At 61.8% G+C, this 17,984-nt stretch overlaps 1 protein-coding gene across 6 annotated transcripts in view; it reads right to left on the bottom strand.

Moving 5' to 3' along the window:
• Positions 1-264: 264 nt before the first annotated feature.
• RRBP1 (ribosome binding protein 1) overlaps positions 265-17,984 on the bottom strand; it is a 63,201-nt gene continuing 45,481 nt past the window's right edge. For 2 of the 6 annotated variants that reach the window (XM_078056892.1, XM_078056889.1), the window contains exons 8-24: positions 16,212-16,350; positions 14,166-14,344; positions 13,996-14,021; positions 11,263-11,353; positions 10,345-10,437; positions 8,010-8,102; positions 7,845-7,928; positions 7,596-7,685; positions 6,826-6,918; positions 6,341-6,412; positions 5,673-5,768; positions 5,043-5,126; positions 3,052-3,156; positions 2,231-2,314; positions 1,923-2,021; positions 1,360-1,503; positions 265-848 (exon numbers count right to left, since the gene is read on the bottom strand). In XM_078056892.1, coding sequence (XP_077913018.1) covers positions 810-848; positions 1,360-1,503; positions 1,923-2,021; positions 2,231-2,314; positions 3,052-3,156; positions 5,043-5,126; positions 5,673-5,768; positions 6,341-6,412; positions 6,826-6,918; positions 7,596-7,685; positions 7,845-7,928; positions 8,010-8,102; positions 10,345-10,437; positions 11,263-11,353; positions 13,996-14,021; positions 14,166-14,344; positions 16,212-16,350 — 1,611 coding nt within the window. In that variant the 3' untranslated portion in view covers positions 265-809. The remainder of the gene's footprint in view (positions 849-1,359; positions 1,504-1,922; positions 2,022-2,230; positions 2,315-3,051; positions 3,157-5,042; positions 5,127-5,672; positions 5,769-6,340; positions 6,413-6,825; positions 6,919-7,595; positions 7,686-7,844; positions 7,929-8,009; positions 8,103-10,344; positions 10,438-11,262; positions 11,354-13,995; positions 14,022-14,165; positions 14,345-16,211; positions 16,351-17,984) is intronic. The other 4 variants (XM_078056891.1, XM_078056893.1, XM_078056894.1 and 1 more) reach the window with 3 other exon arrangements.

The raw sequence follows: 17,984 nt of genomic DNA, 5'->3' as shown, positions 1-17,984 counted from the left end.
TGCCTCGTCCCTCGTAAGCTGGCTCCACGAGGCCTGCTCGCCCTCGCCACCGATCCCTGCACCTGCCGTCCCCTCCGCCGTGAGCCCTCCTCCCCTCTCCTGACAGACACCTCCTGCTCTGGTGAGCTCCAGCGTAAGCTCGCTTCTCTGGGGAGCCTTCCCCAGACTCCCAGCACCCTGATCCCAATACTGTTGGAACACACGGGTGCCACACAGCATGGTTACAAGGCCGGGGAGCCCCAGCAGACCAGACGAGACCAAAAGTGCCGGGCGACAATGTTGGTTTTAATGGCATGAACGTCCAGGAGGTCACACATCCGTTCTTGCTGGCAGCTTCTCCCGGGGGTGAGGGGCTGCTGCCTCGCTGGGCTGGGCTGTGACCCTCCAGTCTGCTCCACAGCCTTTGAGACTCTCCCCCGGGGCCGCCCGCCTCCTGACGCCCCAACCCAGGGAAAGAAAACAATTGCACTGATTGACATACAGATACCCAGAGGTCCCGGCCTCCCCAGCACATCCCCTGGGGTCTGTCACAGAGCTGATAAGGGCTTTGGCGTCTGCTCGGTGGTGGTCCAGGGCTGGTCCTGGGGAATAGTGTTTATCAAATGTGACAAAGGCTCTTTTACAAACAGAGGGTCTGGAAGATCTATTTCTGTGATTCTAAGAGACTCTTGTCTCTAATGGCTTCTCTCAGAGCTACTGGAGGTTGGGCCTCGATAACGCTGTGTTGGTTGGTTGGTTGATTTATTTGTAAGGAATGTGTAAGGCATTTTGGTAAGTTGAACAGTAACTTCTTGTCCTGAAGAGGAGACTCAGACAGATGTGCCCTCCTTTGAGCTGCTACCATCCTCCTGTGAACAAAGGTGGGCAGAGGAAGGGAGAGGCTGGGGCCAAGGAGCCAAGGCAAGTGCTCACTCCTAACTCCTAGGGGCCTCCAGTGCCCCTTGGGGTTAACACCCCCACACCACTCCCGTCCCCTCAGAGAACGCCCAGCCCAGCAAGTCCAGAGAACCAGAGTGGTTCCAGGGGCTGGGGGGGAGCCGGCAGAAGGAGAGGGAGGTCCCTGAGTTTGGGTGAGGACCCCAGCACCCCAGGCTGTGCAGAGCGAGGACCTAGCGGGCAGTGGACGTCAGGGATGCACTTCCCACCAAGGGGGACAGCAGAAGGGTGGGGGCTGGGCCCGGAAGGCTGCGGGTCCTGCCACCTGCTTTCAGGAGGCTGTCCCTACTACGTCCCGCCCCCAGGCCTGGGTCTCCTATCTGCCCTGCAGCCCAGGAGTCCTGGGGCCCCCCTGCTGTGGGGGGCGGGCCCACCTCCAGGGGCTGGGGGAGCCGAGACCGTGGGCAGGGCCGGGACACTCACGGTTTTGTCCAGCTTCCCCTGCAGCTCCTTCACCGTCTTGCTCTCCTTCACCAGCTGCTCCTGGGTTGTCTTCAGAAGCTCCTGCAATTTGGTGGCAGCGCGTCCCAGGTCACTGGTTAATTTCTTCTCTTTTTCCAGTCTCTCCTGGGGGTCAGAGGGTCCAAGGGGATGAGCCATCACGCGGCACGCAGCAGGAGCACCTGGCTCTGCCCGAGGGGCCCCGCTGCCCGCGAACCGGGAGTCCTCCAGAGGCGTGTGGCTGCGGTCGGTGTCCCGCCACCAGCTTCCTGTGACACTGGGGAAAGCTCCCGCGGTGCACTGGGGCTGCTGTGACAGTTTTACTTCCTGGACACAGCCACACTGACTAGTGGCTGTCCGGCGTGACCTTGGGGGTTTAGGGATCCCGCCACCCCCCATCACCACCAAATGAGGCTGGACCCTGCTCAAGGGGCCTCAAGAGGGCTCCTCTCCCCCTCCCACCCCAGACAGCGACCCTGGGAAGCTGGTGGCGAGAGCCAGCCCCTGGTGGCCCTCCTTTCCTGACCCGCCCCCCCCCCTTCTACCTTCAGCTGCGAGACCTCCTCTGCTTCTGAAGACTCGAGGGACCCCATGCTGCGGAGCTTCTCCAGCTCTGCCTGGAGCCGACACGCCGAGCTCTGAGCCTTGGTAGAGACAGGGCAGCAGGCCATGGGCAGGAGGCCCTGCACACCCCACAGGCACACCCCACAGGTCCACCGCGGGACACCCAGCAGGAAGGGACACGGGTTCAAGGTGGGGGGGTGGGGGGGCCGAGGCCGAATGGCCCGGCAGAGTCCCGACCCCCGTCCCCACTGGCCCTGGCGCGCTGGGGGCTGCAGGGGCAGGGCCTGACCTCCTCAAACTCGGCCGTGAGCTTCTGCCGCAGCGCCTGCTCGCCCTCCAGGGTGGCTTCCGTGCGCTCCAGCTGCGTCTTCAGCTGCGTGGAAACACCACACACAGACTGTGGGAAGCTGGGGAAGGACCCCCGCGGGGACCGCGGCTCCGGCAGGCTCCACCTTCTAGCTGCAACTGGCGCTGCAACTGGTGCTCCCTCAGCCTCTCCCTGCCTCCGGCTGCCCCCGTGCCCAGAGCTCCCCCTTGGGGGAGATGGTGCCTCGCCCACAGGGACAGAGCTGGGGGACCGAAGAGAGGCGCTACTAGGACCTCTGCTGACCCCAGGTGCCTTTAGCGAGAGCCACGGTGCGAGCCCCAGCCGCACAACTCCATCCCCACCGCTGCTCCTCTGGGGACAGGCCCCTGGGGAGGGCTCTCAACCGCAGTTATTCGGGTCAGAAGTCTGGAGAGCAAGCGCCCTGCTAGGGACGTCGCAGCAAGGGCCACAGCGGAGACCAGACTCCCTAAGCGCAGGCCCAGCCTCCCAGCCTCCCTGACTCGCCCTCCCACCCCTCCCGCACACATGGTTAGGATCCAGCGCCTGATACCTCTCTACCTGGCCACTTCCCTGCCCTTTCCTCTGCTCTGGGGCTTCCTCAGAACCTGGGCCGCGCCTGACTGGGCGGGGGGGGGTGGGGTTGGCGGGGGGACAGAGCAGGCGGTGGAGGCTGCGAGTAGCCAGCGTTCAGCCGGAACAGAGGCCTGCCGCCCCTGCTCTCCAAATGGGCGGGAGGGGGCCCACGCGGGCTGTTAGTGACAGACATCTGGGGACCGGCTCACCGCCCTAACCTCGACGGGGTCCTGCTCTGCTGGGGGGGCAGCTGGGGACCCAGCTACGTCACCATCCTCTACGTGGCTCTTCATCTCACTCAACTGCTGCCTGACCTGAAACAGGGAGGGGTGGGGGTTTGTGCCAATCACAGCCGGACACGGCCACCGTGCACGCGCGTGCGCACAGACCCCCTCAGGAGGACGGCAGATGCTCCCAACGGCTGAAGCCCCGTGGAGGACCTGGTCTCACAACCATGACCCCTCACCAGAGCCAAACTGAGGCCTAGGGGCCATCCCTGTGCTCTGCTCCAAGGCCAGCCGCGGAGCCCTCCGCAGAGCAAGGTGACCGCTGACGGACACGGCGCACGCAGAGCTAAGGAACCGAAAAGGAAGTGAGAGGCGGCGCACGGGCTCGGTACCAACGGCACTGCCTAGGTCCCGGATTCCTTTCAGATGCAGTCCGCTGTTCAGAGCCCTCTTTGGGGTCTAGGAAAGATGAGAGGACACCCGCCTAATAAGGTCCCCTCACATCAGGGCTCCACCGCTGGGGGCAGGTGACACACCGGGGGGCCCCCAGGCCACGGGGCCTCCGATCTGAAGCAGCACCTGCGTCACCCACGAAGCTCGGGTGAAGGTTCTAGTCAGGATCAGGGTGGGCCCTCGGTACGAGCGTCCCGGGGGCCTTGGGTGGTCTCGGGCCCCCTCCAAGAGGCACTGCGCCAAAGGGCATCGGCAGGCCTGCCCTCCGGCTTCCCTCCCTCCCAACAGCAGCCCCCCAAAGGTGACACCAAGATGCACAGGCCTGTGATGATGAGAAATTCAGGGGTTTTCTCTGCACATGACCCCCACCCGGGCGGCACGCCCAGGACCCGACACCCAGACCCGGCGTAGGCCATCATGGCTTTGGCGAGTGGCCCTCGGGCTCAGGCGACTCGGCCCGGATGGTGCCCGCTCTCCGGTGTGCTGGTTCCGGGTGAGGCCTGAACAAGCAGGGGCGCGCTGGGGGGTCCGGCGCGCGTGCCCCAGGGCGGGGGCTGCTTGCGGCTCGGCGGTGGCTGCTGGGGGAGTGCCCGCACCCCAGACCAGACCTGCCGGCTCCTCTCCAAAAACCAGACATGTGTTTGTCTTCAAAACTGCCAATTTCTAAGTGGTAACGACTAACTCAAGGTTTTAGGAAAGGCTGCAGATCCAGCAGCACGGGCTGTGGCCGAAGCCCCGGGGCTGGTCCTGGCGCAGGGGAGGCCCACCTCCGTGAGGCCTGGCTGACCTCGCCAGGGGCCAGGGAGCGGGTCAGCCACCAAAGCGGACAGCTAGGAGGACCTGAGGCCACCTGCACGGCAGGAAGCCCCACACCTCTGCCAAGGCAGCACCCCAGTCCGGCCCCCGCCGTGGGGTACGGCAGGTCTCCCTGCACGCCCACAGGTTTGACCGAACTGGTCTGAGCCACAGGGCTCACAGGGAGCTGGACTGCCGCCAGCCCCAGCCCTGAGCTCCCAGCACCTTCCCCCGGGGCCACAGGAAGTGGAGCATGAGCACCGGTCCTGGCAGCCACCCCGCAGCTTGCAGCCCCTCCAGCAGGGCCCATCAAAGCCTGCCCCTAGGCGCGCCTGGGTGGCTCAGTCATTAAGCGTCTGCTTTCAGCTCAGGTCATGATCCTGGGGTCCTGGGATCGAGCCCTGCGTCGGGCTCCCTGCTCGGCGGGAAGCCTGCTTCTCCCTCCCCCACTCTCCCTGCTTGTGTTCCCTCTCTCGCTGTGTCTCTCTGTCAAATAAATAAATAAAATTAAAAAACAAAAAAAGCCTGCCCCTAATGCTGGATCGGCGCACACCTCCCCTCCACCATGCCGCGTTACCCTTGACGGGGTGGAGAAGCACGACTGGCCAATTAACCACCCACCCACACACACACCCACCCGCCCACCCACCCACCCACACCCACCCACACACCCACACACACACACGCGCTCTGGCACACACCCACTCCTCTCCACGCTCACTCACCAGGGCGAGCTCATCGCTTTGTTTCTGGGCTTCACTCTTGGCTGCATCCAGCTGAGATTGAGATTCTAATAAAAGTTGCCTCAACTTGGAGAGGAAATGGACCCAGGTGATGGGGAAAAGGAGAAAACCAGTTCAGACAAGCGAACACGACCCGTCGCTATAACCCACCACCCGAGAACATCACAGAGCAGAGCAGGCAGGCGGGGGCTCCTAGGCCTTCTAGAACCACTGTCTTTCTTGAAGACATCGGGAAGACAGAATCCATTACATGCCTGCCTTGGACTTTCCTTTACAGACTGTCTTGTAAAATAGGCCCAAAGTCTGAGATCAAACCAGCATGGCGGGGAGGGCGCAGGCTTGTGATTTTGGCTTCCGAGCAACCAGAAACCAGTATCAGATTTAAACCCGTCTGCCCCTGAAATGGTGTCCCCAGGCTAGGGAGAGAATTCTCCTCGTAAGGCTGCCCTGTCCGTGGGGCCCGCTTTCTGCACCCTGCCCCCTGCCACACCTCGGTCAGCTGGCCCGAGGCCAGGGCCGAAGCCTGAGAACCCAGACGCCGCGCTCAGGTGAGTGAGAGCCAAGGGCGGGGGAGAAACGCCCAGCGGCCGGGGACCCCACGGGCAGACTCACCCCCGCCACCTCCTTGGCGTAGTTCTGGCACTCGGCGCTGGCTGCCACCATGTGCTTCTCCAGCTCTGCCTCCAGATGTGAGGTGTGCTCCCTCACCTGGACGGACACACGCACACGCACGTGCGCGTCAGACGCCTCCAGTGGACCCGCAGGAGGCAGTGACCACAGGGAACAGGGTGACGGGGCGACAAGTCTGGCTGCCCAGGGTAAGGGCTGGGAGCCCACCCATGGCCTGTCGGCAACGGGCCGACCAAGGACAGGCAGAGACGAGTCCCTGGCAACAAAACACCTTCCCAAACTGTAGCACTCCCGGGCCCAGACGTGTTCTCAGCCTCAGCAGGGGCGGAGAGGAGAGCTTTAGATTTGCTTGCCAGGTGGATGCCAGGGGGATGCCAGGGGCACCCTCTAGAAGGCCAGGGCTGACGGGGTGTCTGCAGAGAGCACTGGGGCCACCTCACACCCCTCCCACGACGCGTCCTCTGCAGGAGCCGCCGTGCAGCGGGGCCCCACGGCCGCCTCGGGCCACGGAGCCTGTGAGTGGCTCTCAGAAAAGCAGGACTGACGAGACCCCTTTGCCTCCCTCAAGACATGCAGTCCACGAGGGAAAAATAACTACGGGGGCCTCCGTACTAAGGAGAGCGGCCCACTGAGCAGAGCCCCGCACCTACCTGCTCTGAACTTTCAAGTTCTCCTTTTAGCTTCTCTACAATGCCTTCGAGATGTTTCACTGTGACCCGTGACTGCCAAGCAAGGGGAAGGCCCCGTCAAACCTGAGCCCCTGGAAGGGGACGGTCCCAGGACCCAAGCAGGACGGGACACCTCCCGGGAAAGCCCAGTGGTGCCCGCCCACCTCAAGGGTGACCAGCAGCCTCTTCCTTGCGGGGAGGGGCTCTTGAGACTGAGGAGTCAGCTATCACTCCACAGTCCCACTCGATGTGGTGTCACCAAAACCCAGCAAACTCACCTCCTGTCTCCCAAGAGACCCACGGGACCGCCACCCGCCCCCATCGGCTTTCCCTCTAGTTTTGATAAATTCTGACCTGTCAGTCTCTGGTAAGTTATGTTTGAATTCCTAGGGTAGGTGGACCCCCCACCCCCCAAGCGACACCTGTGTCACTGACCCTGGGACAAGGTCTCAGGGCCCTTCCTGTACCTTCTGGAGCTCCTCCTCCGTGGCGCTCACTTTGGCCTTCCACACCTGCTCCTCCTCCTCCACGCTCTTCTGCAGGTCCTTGAGCATGCCCTCCTGGGGGGATGGGACACTGAGGCCGGCCCCCTCCCCGGAGACCCTGCCCCCCATGAACACGGCTGCGGCCTCCTGTCCCCTGGCTCCTCTGGGATGGCTGCTCTGATTCTGTCACAGTGTCACGGCGGGAGGAAGGTGGGTCAGTCCTGGAGTGGGGTCTCTGCCAGTGTGCAAATGCAGACTTTGGGCCCCACAAGGGAGGCCACTAGGACTCTCACCTCGGTGGGGTTTGCCACCGGCGCTGACTTCGGTGGCCCCGGGGCAAGGAGCATGGGATGGGGTCAGGCAGGAGGGCTGGACCTAGCATGGCTCCTGAAGTCACAGAGACAGTGTGGCTTCAGGCCGGCCACCAGCCGCACGCTCACCTCTTCCTTTCCCAGTCTATTCCATGTCGTGACTGTCTCTGCACCCCAACCCCCCGAAGAGCCAGCCCCAAACCCGCAACCCAGCCCCCTCCTCAGCTCAGAAGCAGTGAAGGCCTGAGCCCCTCCCTCATCCCCCTTACTGCTCAGCCAGAGAAATGGGGCCCAGGGAGGGACCGTGACTTGCCCAAGGTCACACAGAGCCAGCATCTGAACCCAGGGCTCCCTTCCCCAAGGCCACTGGCCCGCCTCCTGCCTGCAGGCTCTGCAAGCTTCCCAGCAGCCCCCTGAGGGCCACCCAGCTGCGAGCCCTACCGTCTCTGCCAGGATGGTGCGGTACTGGTCACACTCGACCTGCAGATTGCTCTGGGTCTCCTCAGCCTCCCTCAGCTTGGAGGCCAGGTCCTGGGGGCAGAAAGGGTTCTGGTTAGCCAAACACAAAGGTTTCGCCCCACTGCCCAAGGAGACAACTCCGGGCACTGGGGCCAGGGGACAGCAAAGGAGACAGCGGTGGCCCCGGCGATGGGGGGGGGAGGGGGGCGCGGAGAGGGCAGACATGCTCACCGAAGAGGGCTCTGCACTAGCCGGCGGCTGCTTCAGCAGCTCGGGGCCCTTCTCTCGGAGCTCCTGCAGCCACTCGGTGTAACTCTGCAACCACATGCGCAAGATGGGGCCCAGAGACACTCCCTCGAGGCAGCGGGGTCCCCTGGGGGCCACCCCCCCTCCTACCTGGGGCGCTGAGCTGGAGAGCGCCGGCAGCAGAGCCGACAGGGCCTCCTTGGTCTGTGCCTCCATCAGGCTGAGCTGCTTCTCTGATTCCTCCTGGAGGAGAGGGGAGGGCGGCCTTCAGCCCTGTGCTTTGGGGCAACCCCAGGGTGTGTCTGTGGAGATGCCTGGGCCCCACCTCAGCTCTTCGGGGGAGGGACAGGATCAAAGGAGAAGGCGGGAGGCGCCCGGGGCTGATGGGGGCGGTGGGGTGGGGCTCAACCTCGGCAGCAGGTTCTGGCCACCGTGGCCTGTGCTGGGTCAGTTGTTTTTTTTTAAGATTTTATTTATTTATTTGAGAGAGAGAGAGAAAGAGAAACTGCATGAGAGGGGAGAGGGTCAGAGGGAGAAGCAGGCTCCCCGCTGAGCCGGGACCCCGATGCGGGCGGGACTCGATCCCAGGACTCCAGGATCATGACCTGAGCCGAAGGCGGTCGCTTAGCCAACTGAGCCACCCCGGTGCCCTGTGCTGGGTCAGTTTTAAGCGACCTCCGCTCGGCTGGAGGGACATGGCAAGCTAGCCCACGGCGCAGGCGCAGGCTCCCCTGCCACCTCCCAGTAGGAACCCACCCACAATCGGTTCTCAATTTTAGAGCTCTCCACACGAGCTTGTGTGTGCGCGCGTGCGTGTGCGTGGACGACCAAGCTGCTGTGGGGGCTGGGGAGGAGACAGAGGAGAGGCGCATGTCCCAACGGCCACCACTTAGGGGCTACCGCCGGCCAGGAGGGGCCGCGCCCAGCAGCCCCAGAGGGGCAAGGATCAGTAGCTGCAATCTGCGAAGGCAGGAACCCACCCAGAAGGGCTAAGAGCTCCGTGGGGGTCACATCTCCTCCGAAGTCTGACTCACCCTGGCTGGCTGTGCCAGGCCAGACCCCACCCATCCTCCTTAAGGCTCCTGCACAAGGTGCAAGCAAGGGACGGAAGGAGGGCGGAAGGAGCTATAAAGCGAAGCCCTGCACAGCACACGTGTCCCTGGGGACACGTAACACCACCCCCCCTTCCCCAGACCCTGGGGAGGTTTCCGGCTAAAGGAAAGTCTTATCTAACCACCCGTCACCAGCAGATTGAGCCAAGATCATGGCTCAGCTGGAGACCTGAGGGGGCACCAGAACTCCGACTGGATTAGGGCCTTCGAGCGGCGTTCTGGAATGTGCATGACCAACAGACGCCCGGCCTGACCAGAGCACCCATGGGATCTGGACGCGAGTCTCAGAAGCGGACCCAGAGATGCAGACAATGCCAGTGGCCTTCTGTGGGTCCCTGACCTCAGGACCCCCATCAGGCCCCGGGGTCATGTGAGTCCAAGGCCAGGGCCAGAGGCCCTGGAGGCCGGCGGCATGGCTGGGAGCAAGCCAGGCGCCGCCTCCCGTCACAGCTCCCGCCTTTGTCACAAAAGGCCAACAGGCTCCCTGGTCACCTCTGGGGAGTCTCCGGACAACTGCCCCAGAGGGACCCGAGGCCAGCTCTCCATCTCCCGCCTCGACTTGGGGCCTCGGTTGATACAACCTTCAGGCTTCCTGGGAAGCTCATGAAAGTCCCTGCAAAGCTCCTGATAACAGGACAGATGTGCCTTCTGCATGAGCGAGGCTGGGAGGGGAGGGCTGTGCCTGGGGCCTCTCATCAAGGACGCACACAGGCCGAGAGAGGGGGTGGGCAAGGCCCTCACTGGCCACTGGTGCGGGCCACCTTCTCCCACCCCGCTGCCCCCACCAGAGCTCAGCGCTGGCTCTCGGCCCGCTCGAGAGGCAACGTGGGGGCCCTGGACACAGAGACACCCACAATCCCCCCACCTGGGTGGCGCAGAGCTCGGGACCCATCGGGCTCCAGGGACCAAGTGCTTGCTGCTAAAGACAGCCTTCCCTCCGTGGTTTACTGTAAAGCCTGGTCACAGAACCCTCGGGGCCATGACTTCAGAGGCCCCGAGGAAGTGGCGGGGGGGGAAAACAACACGAAGCAAGTCCACAGGACAGCCCAACCTTGGACTCACTCAAAGGCAGTCAGCCAGGTGGGCTCACAGCCCCCATCGCCTGTCTCTGTGCCCTGCCGGCAAAGGGCCCAGCTGAGAGAAAGCACCAAGAGTACGTTTCCCCCTTCACCTCAAGGAGAAACGAAGCAAAGGAAGGGGGAGGAGGAGGGCAAGGAGGAAGGTGCAGGGGCACAGGGCACACTGTCTGCCGGCCCCAGGGCCCCTGGCATGGGTTTCTGAGGCTCCACGGCCAAGGCTGCTCTGCACACAGTTTGTGTGTTTTATGTGGTTTGCTAAGCCAGCAGGTGAGGCTGAGCGCGCAGGACTCTGACCTTGGCCCGGGTCAAGGAGCGTAGCTTCTCCTCGCAGGCTCTCTCGGCCGAGGCCAGGGCCTCCATGGCCTTCCAGTTCTTCTCTCGGAGGTCCTGAGGGGGAGATGTGGGAAAGGTCAGTGGCCAGGTGGGGGCAGCCACCAACACATCCCCCACAAGCTGCCTCCGCCAGGCTCAGCAGGGCGGGAAGACCGTCCCTGACCCCCACTTGGGAGCCCACAGGGAGCTGCGAAGGGACAAAATGCCCTTTGTCTTGGCCCATGTTGCGGGCCTCCCCGGGGCAGCCCGCTATGGAGTGGCTGTGGTATGAGGGCGTGAGGAGGTGCGCGTCCTTTCAGGGAGGTTCTAGTCTGAAGGAGACAGAAGAGAGGGTCAGCCTGGCTCCTCAGACAGAGGCTCTTGCCACCGCTGAGTGGCTCTGGCCATGCCAGGCCCAGGGAGGTGCAGGCGGGGGCTCCCCGGGGAAGAGCAGATGGGGCAGCCAGCGAGCCTGGGCTGTGTGAGGAGCAGTGAGGGGCAGCCCGGCGGGGAGGATGCAGCTAAGACCCCTCTGCACCCCTGCAGAGGAAAGGGGCTTTTCTATCCCCTTCTCCCGACACCAGCCTCCCCACTCCAAGGCGACCACGTGCCCCAGACCAGACCAAGCAGGACATCCCAACCCCATCAAGGGCTGGGAGGTGGGGCGGGGGAGGGGGCTCCAAGCTTGGGCATAGGACCCAAGCCCACCCAGTGGGCGGCAGCCCTGAGAATGTGATGGACCCAAGGGGAAAGGAGGCCTCGCCAAGCCCCCGGAAGTCGGCAGGCTTCCAGCCACGAGTAGCACGATGGAACGTGAAGAGGTGGCCGACCCCCTTCCTGAGGGATAAGGGCTGCGGTTCACGCAAGCCCAGCCTCACACCCACGCCCCTCAGCACTCACGTTGTTCTTCCCTTTCTGCTGCTCGACGGCCTCCTTGAGCTCAGTGGCCTCCTCCTCCAGGCACCGCACCTGGGACTCCAGCTCCTTGAGGCTGAAGGGAGAGAGGGACGGCACCGCTGGGCTCCCAGTGCCCACAGTGTCCCCAGGCCCTGTCTCTGCAGGGCCCCTTCTGCTGCTTGGACACCCACCCAGAGCCACTTGGCTGGGGTCAGTCCCCTCCTGCTGCCCCCAACCACCTCACAGGGCACAAGCTTTCAGCGGAGCCCAAGGAACCACCCCCGCCCCATCCTCCCCACTCATCCCAACGGCCCGGGGGCCTGGCTGTGTGCAGCCCCAAAAGGCCACCAGAGTTCTGCCTGGTGACACAGGCTGCTGGGATGGCAGAGGTCAGAGCAGCCGCAGTGGCCAGGGAAGGGATATACCCAGCCAGCTTTCTCTTCTAGTGAACTGAGCCCTGTCCCCTGGTACGCAGCTCCTGCTCGACGTGGTCCTGCTCTGTCCCCACAGAACATGTCAGCTGGCCCTCCAGGGACATGGGCGGGGCCTTCTCACAGGACTACTGAGCTGGAGACTCATGGGGCGCTGTCCCCTCCCCCCCCCAGCCCCCAAGCAAAACTCCGGACGCCACTGTTCTCCACCAAGTACAGCAGAACCATCCTTCGTCCAAAACCTAACTCTGCTGAGACCCAAAGGCTCCTCCCTCAGGTCTCTGCCCAGGCTCCAGGGAATCAGCCCCAGATGACCCCCAGACGCCATGGCACAGGTGAGATGTCAGTCCCATCTTTTCATGCTTCTCTCCACACTCAAGAGCCCAGTGGGCTTCGAGCACCCTCATCATCCAGAGAGAGAGGTTGATGCTGCTAGAGCTGGCCTAGCCATTCCGAGGAACAGGCTTCAAACAGGCACTTTTGTATGTCAGGTTCTGCATTAAGTTTTAGGACAGGGAAGGTCCGAGGAACACGTGAAATCTAAAGTCTAGAAGTGATTAACTTGGACTTGAAATCGGGAAGGAAGCCCCCACCCAAGGATGTGCCCACTGGAAGGGGCTGCTGCCAGCCTCAGGGGGCCGCTGCCAGCCCGATGAGGACATATTGACCTGTATTTGTTCTCATGGGCCACGGTCAAAAACGCTTTGAAAACCACCATTCTAACGCATCTTAGGGCTGAGCAATCTAAGTGCAGGCTGAGCACCCTGCCTGGGAGTGGCCTCCCAGCATGGCACTGCCTCGCCTCGTTACTCTAAACCGGCTTTCGGGAAGGCCTTCAAGTCAGTTGACTCCTTGGGTCTTGGTTCCAGGCCCAAGGAACCTCTGACCCCACCCTTAAAGCTGTGCTGGGAGCCCTCACAGCTTTTCCCTCAAGCCCCCTGCATCAAGTAAGCGTCTGCAGCAAACCACCCCACGAGCAAACCCAAAAGAACAAGACCCCGAGGAGGAGGAGGCAGCTGGCAGGTGGCAAGGACACGCCGACGATCACCCCCCGGGTGGCCACTGCCCGAGTTCCAGAACACCTGGGTGGGATCACTCATCTCCACCCAGAACGGGATGGCCTGACCTAGACACAATTTTCTGACAAATTCACAACACTTAAAAAACCAATTTCTGCTAAACACATCTGCACGCTGCAAAAAATTAGGATTAACCATATTTGCAATGTGACTTAAGTACCCTACACATTTGCTGTGTGCTCCCCGTGTGGTCCAAGAATCTGATCTTAAAATACAAAAGCAAAAAAAAACCCCAAAAACCCAAAAAACCCTAATCAAACACAACCTCTCTGCTCCAACAAATACCACGAGGAACGAAGTCCACCTGAGCTTTCTGCGAAGCAGCACACTGGGAAAGGGACATGGAGAGCTTGGTTCTGGGTCTTCCACAAGGCATTTTGGGCTCTCTGGCTTCCTTCCTCAGCCCCCAAACATGGAGCCTGAAGCTAAGAAAGAACCAGGGGCCAGGGCCTGAGGAGGCACAGGGGAGGTGACTCACTGGCAGCCGCCCAGGAAACCTTGTCAGCTGACAGTCTGGGCCACCCTTCATGCCTCTCCGCCGATGGCTACCCTGTGGAGCCCTGGCCATGGCAGCCAGGACCCAGCTCCCAAGCCTGTGGCCATCTGCCCAGGGATGCATGTTCCAGAGGTGATGGCCAGGGACTCAGAGCCCCCCAACTCAAGCCATTCCCCCCAGGTGTTGGCTCCAGCCTTAGCAACAGCAAACAAACAGTCCCCCAAGCACAGCCCGGTGTTGGGTCACTCACCAATGCCGAGAGAAAACAAGGTCTGTCAGCAGTGAAGTTACCTTGTGCACAATCCTGTGACTTAGCTCCCAACTGCACCGACATTGCAAATCTGGGCAGAAAGCCAAGTGACCCCTCTCCCCCAACCCGGGTTCTCCATCTGGGTGTATAACCCTCGCCTTGGAGACCCTCTGACCAGCTAGTCCTTCATCCAAGACACGGATGGACGGACAGACGGAAGGAAGCAGAAGGTCTAGGACCCCCCCGGCTGAGGCACCTGCCACTCACACACAGATGAGTCTCGCTCCTCCAGAGGAGGCAAGGAGCTCTTTGCAAGGATGACCCTCTTTCTTGCCCAGGTCTGTTCCCTGTCCTCAGGGCCACTGGAGGGAGCGGAGAAAGGCAAGGGCCCCTGTGGCGGCTCTTCCCCAGGGGTCTGTGCGCCCCATCGAAAGGCCTGACTGCCCCAGGCTGAGGCTGTGGCCCTCCGTTTCCACTTACCGGGCCTGCTGCTCCGCCTGGCTGGCCTGGAACGAGAGACAGAAAGCGCCGTGGTCACCGTGAGACCGGCCCCCCATGCCAACTAGTCAGGACAGGGCCCCATCCACTGTCAGCCCTCTCTACTCGGCAGGATGGACTATGGCCTTCTCCCTCCCCTTCCACAGGCTGACCTGGGCGGCCTGGGTGTCCCGGGCCTGGCCCGCCTCCAGCAGGGCCTCAATGGACTGGATTCTCTCGGTGAGCTGCAAGTTCTCGGCCCTTGCCTCTTTGAGCTGCCCATGGAGACCGGTCAGCTCCTCGCACTTGCTCTTCACCTCCGCCTCGGAGGACTGCAGTTTGCTGTGCAGCTCTGAGGGAAAGGACAGCAAGGGGGACAGGGGCGGGAAACACTAAGATGGACACCCCCACCACCTCTCCTCTGCACACAGCACCCAGGGTTCCCTCCCCTGCCCCCTCTGTGTGCCTAGGCTGCTAGACAGATTTGTGACCATTGGGGCATCTTACTAGCTGATGGACAAAGTACCTCTGCCTTTGCTCTCTAGGACACATGATGCCCTCGGACCACTCCTGGTAAAATGCTGGAAATCTAAAATGGATTCCAGCCAGAGTTGTTAAACATCTGTTCTCTGGGAGACGGGCTCATACCAGCCGAGTTCTGCTCGGGCACCTGGAAGCCAGCACTCCCGCCAGCCCCCCCAGTCTCCTAGTCCGGCTGCTCCACTTCCCCGTGCCCCCCACTTCTCACAGGCCACTGAGGCCTGTGGCTTCCACATCCACCGCCTCCCAAATTCCTCCCTGGCTCACCAGCACCCCTGGGGCCGCCTGAGCCCAGCCTGTTGTCTTTGAACAGAATGACTGCAAAAGCTCCAGCCCTGGTCCCCTGGGCCACTCCTGCTCCTTTGGTCCATTCTCCACCCAGCGCCAAAGCATCCGGAAGTACAATGGGCTCATGCCATCTCCGTCCCAGACGGGGTGCTGAGTGCTCCCACCACACCACCCAGCACCCAAACCTCACGGGGAGGGGGATGACCTGGGCCCTGCCTCTGGCCCCACACTGACCAACTGCCTTCTTGTTCCAGTCACGCCGACCTTATGCATCTGTTTCTTACACAGGCCAAGTTCAAGTTCATTCCCATTCTCAGGGGCCCTACGCTGGCCATTCTGCCTCTTCCTGGTCTTTATGAGACCAGCCCCTCCCTTCCCGTCACCCAGATTTGACTTGAACATTCCCTCTGCCTCAGACAGGCTTCCCTGATCATCCAATCTAAAGCCACACCTGGCCCATTCAGAGGTCAGCAAACTACCCCAAGGGCTACTCCTGGCCCACTCTCTGCTTTTGTAAATAAAGCTTTATTGGAACACAGCCAGGTCTGTCTGTTTATACCTTGTCTGGGGCTGCTTTTGCATTAGGGCAGCAGAGCTGAGCAATTGTGACAGACCCCATGCATGGCTCTTCAAAGAAATAGCACACCAACCCTGCTTTAGGTCACGTTGGCTATTCGAAGTCTGTAGAGCTCAGCGCTACATGACTGGTCGATGCATGGCCATCTACCTGTGTCTGTCTGTCCTGCTAGAACGGGGCCCGGCTGCCTCTGCTTCACTCCTGGCCAAGCCCTGGGTGCCCATGGCAGTGCTCAGCCCATACTCATGAGCCATCACTGGCCCCCTCTGCTCTATTTCTCCAGGGGCCCGCAGCATCCCCCACTACGCCACGCTCTTCTGATGGCAAAGGTCACCTATAGGCCTAGGGAGACCACGGGCCCACCTTCTGAACCCGGCCTTTTGGGCTGAGTGAGCCAGCAAAGCCGGAAAGGTCCAAAAGGAGGCAGTCGAGAAGGTCGGCGAAGGCCTCAGGGTGCTGCAGCTCACCCAGAACCACAGCTCCAAGCTGGGCCCCGTGGCAAGGGAGGCTCCAGCTGGAGGCACCTTCCACACCTCAACTCCCCAGCCCAGCCCGCAAGCTCTGCCCCTCGCACCCAGCGCTCATAAGCTCCACCCTGGCACCCGGTCCTGGCGGCTCTGCCCTCCCCGCCCCCCCAAACCCTTCATCTGGCTGGGCGCTACCACCACCTCGTGACTCCCTGAGGGGCAGAGTCAGGGATCCCACGCTGCCTCACTCGCCAACAAGGCTGGCTCACTTTGGGGGTGAGCGGACCCACATCTGGCCCACGTCTACAGGGCCGCTAGGGGCCTTGGAACAAAGGGGCCGCCCTTACCGGCCATCCGCTGCTCCTGCTCCTGGGCCTTCTCGGCGTCCGCCCGCAGGCTGGCATGGCTTGTCTGGGAGCGGCACAGTTCCCGGCTGACCTCGTCCAGGCGCTTCTGCAGGGCCTCCTCACTCTCCTTGTGGGATGCCTGGGGACCGGGCAGATGGAAGAGGGCCGTGAGGAGGCCAGACAGAGGCTGGACCCTCAGCTGGCTCTGAGGCCAAGGACGACAGAGAGCTCTTCACATCCTGCCAACCCGCCCCAACAACCATTATAAAATGCGCCTGGATTTCCGACGTCGGCTCACCCACTGAGAACGCCAGGAGGGCCCCCCACCCTGGCACCCGAAGAGTAAATTCTCGGGGAGGGGCCCCAGGTGAAGAAGAGTGGTTGCAAACAAGAAAAGGCCCCATTTCGACGTCAGTGTGACACAGAAAGGCTTTCTGCAACCTAAACCTCCAGTCTAACTTGGAGATTTCCTACGTGGGCCCTTCCAAGGTCCACATCTGTTGAGCTCATTTTCTGGAAAAGCCCTATTCTAGGCATTGTGTGTGCATCGGTATGGTTAATCCCTAGCCGGCCCATGACGCAGGTACCATGGTCATGCCCGTGTTACAGATGGGGACACTGAGGCTCTGAAATCCCCAGCAGATACCAGGGGCCTCATGGACAACCCCAGGACCACAGAGAAGGCAGCCACACGCCCCGCCCTCCCTCACCACCTGTGGTCGGCCGCTCCCAGAATCTCTGGTGTCAGGGAGGAGATGGGAGTCTCTGTGGCCACAGGCTGGGGATGCGAGCCCAAGGCCTCGGAGGACAGGAGACGCTCAGCATCTGGGGCTTACTGGTGAAAGCCAGGCTGAGGCCTTGGTCCTTTAGAAATGGCACACATTAATGGTGGCAAGCTAGGGGCCAGAGTGGAGGTTCCAGCCCCAGAAGCAGAACTATCCAGAAACCTTTAAAACATAATCACGGCCAGGCCCACCCCGGGGGTTCTGATCTCACTGGTAGGGGCAGACCTCCCTTACATGAAAATCAGCACACACCAAATTATCCATCTCCGTTCCACCCAAACCATCCAAACCGTGTTCCCTTTTAGTACCTTGTACACACCCAAGCATCAGTCCTCACGTCTGTCGTGTTAGTACCTTCCACAAGACAGCCCCACTGTCCCACGTGCTGTGGCCCCAAATTCTGTGACTGAGCTGAAGAAGGGCCCACAGGATTTCCTCCTCATCCCGAAAAGTTAAATGCACAGCAGGCGTGACATCAAGGCTCCCCACACCCAGTCATCCTGCCCCCAAACTGGCCAGCTGGGGGATCCAGAAGTCATCAGGCCAACAAGCAGCAAAGCCCCTGGGCTGATGTTGCCCAGTGCACTTTGGGGACGAGGACCACCTTCTTCCCTCTGAGGGAGAACAGCCAATCTCCTGGGAAGACAAGAGCTTCCAGGCCACAGCCAGAGGCTGAGAAGGAAGAGTACGTGCCCAGCCCTGAAGCCAGAGACGGCGGTACCACAGGTAGGGGCCAACAGCACTGGGGCTAGACCCAAGGGTTCAAACCCCGCCTCCGCGTGACCTTGGGACCAGTTACTTAACCTCTCTGTGCCTCAGATTTCCTTACGGGTGATTACAGATAATAGCACCTACCTCATGGGGTTAGGATGCGAATTAGCCGAGTTAACGCTCGCGGAGCACTGAGGACAACGCTTACCACGCTGAAAGCACCCATTCCTTGCAACCTAGCTCTCCCTGTTACTAGCGAGACCCAGGCTGAGCGTTC

Source organism: Halichoerus grypus, chromosome 10, assembly GCF_964656455.1.
Source record: "Halichoerus grypus chromosome 10, mHalGry1.hap1.1, whole genome shotgun sequence".
NCBI lineage: Eukaryota > Metazoa > Chordata > Mammalia > Carnivora > Phocidae > Halichoerus > Halichoerus grypus.
The sequence above is the reverse complement of the archived record's forward strand: the minus strand, read 5'-3'. Positions and strand labels throughout refer to the sequence as shown.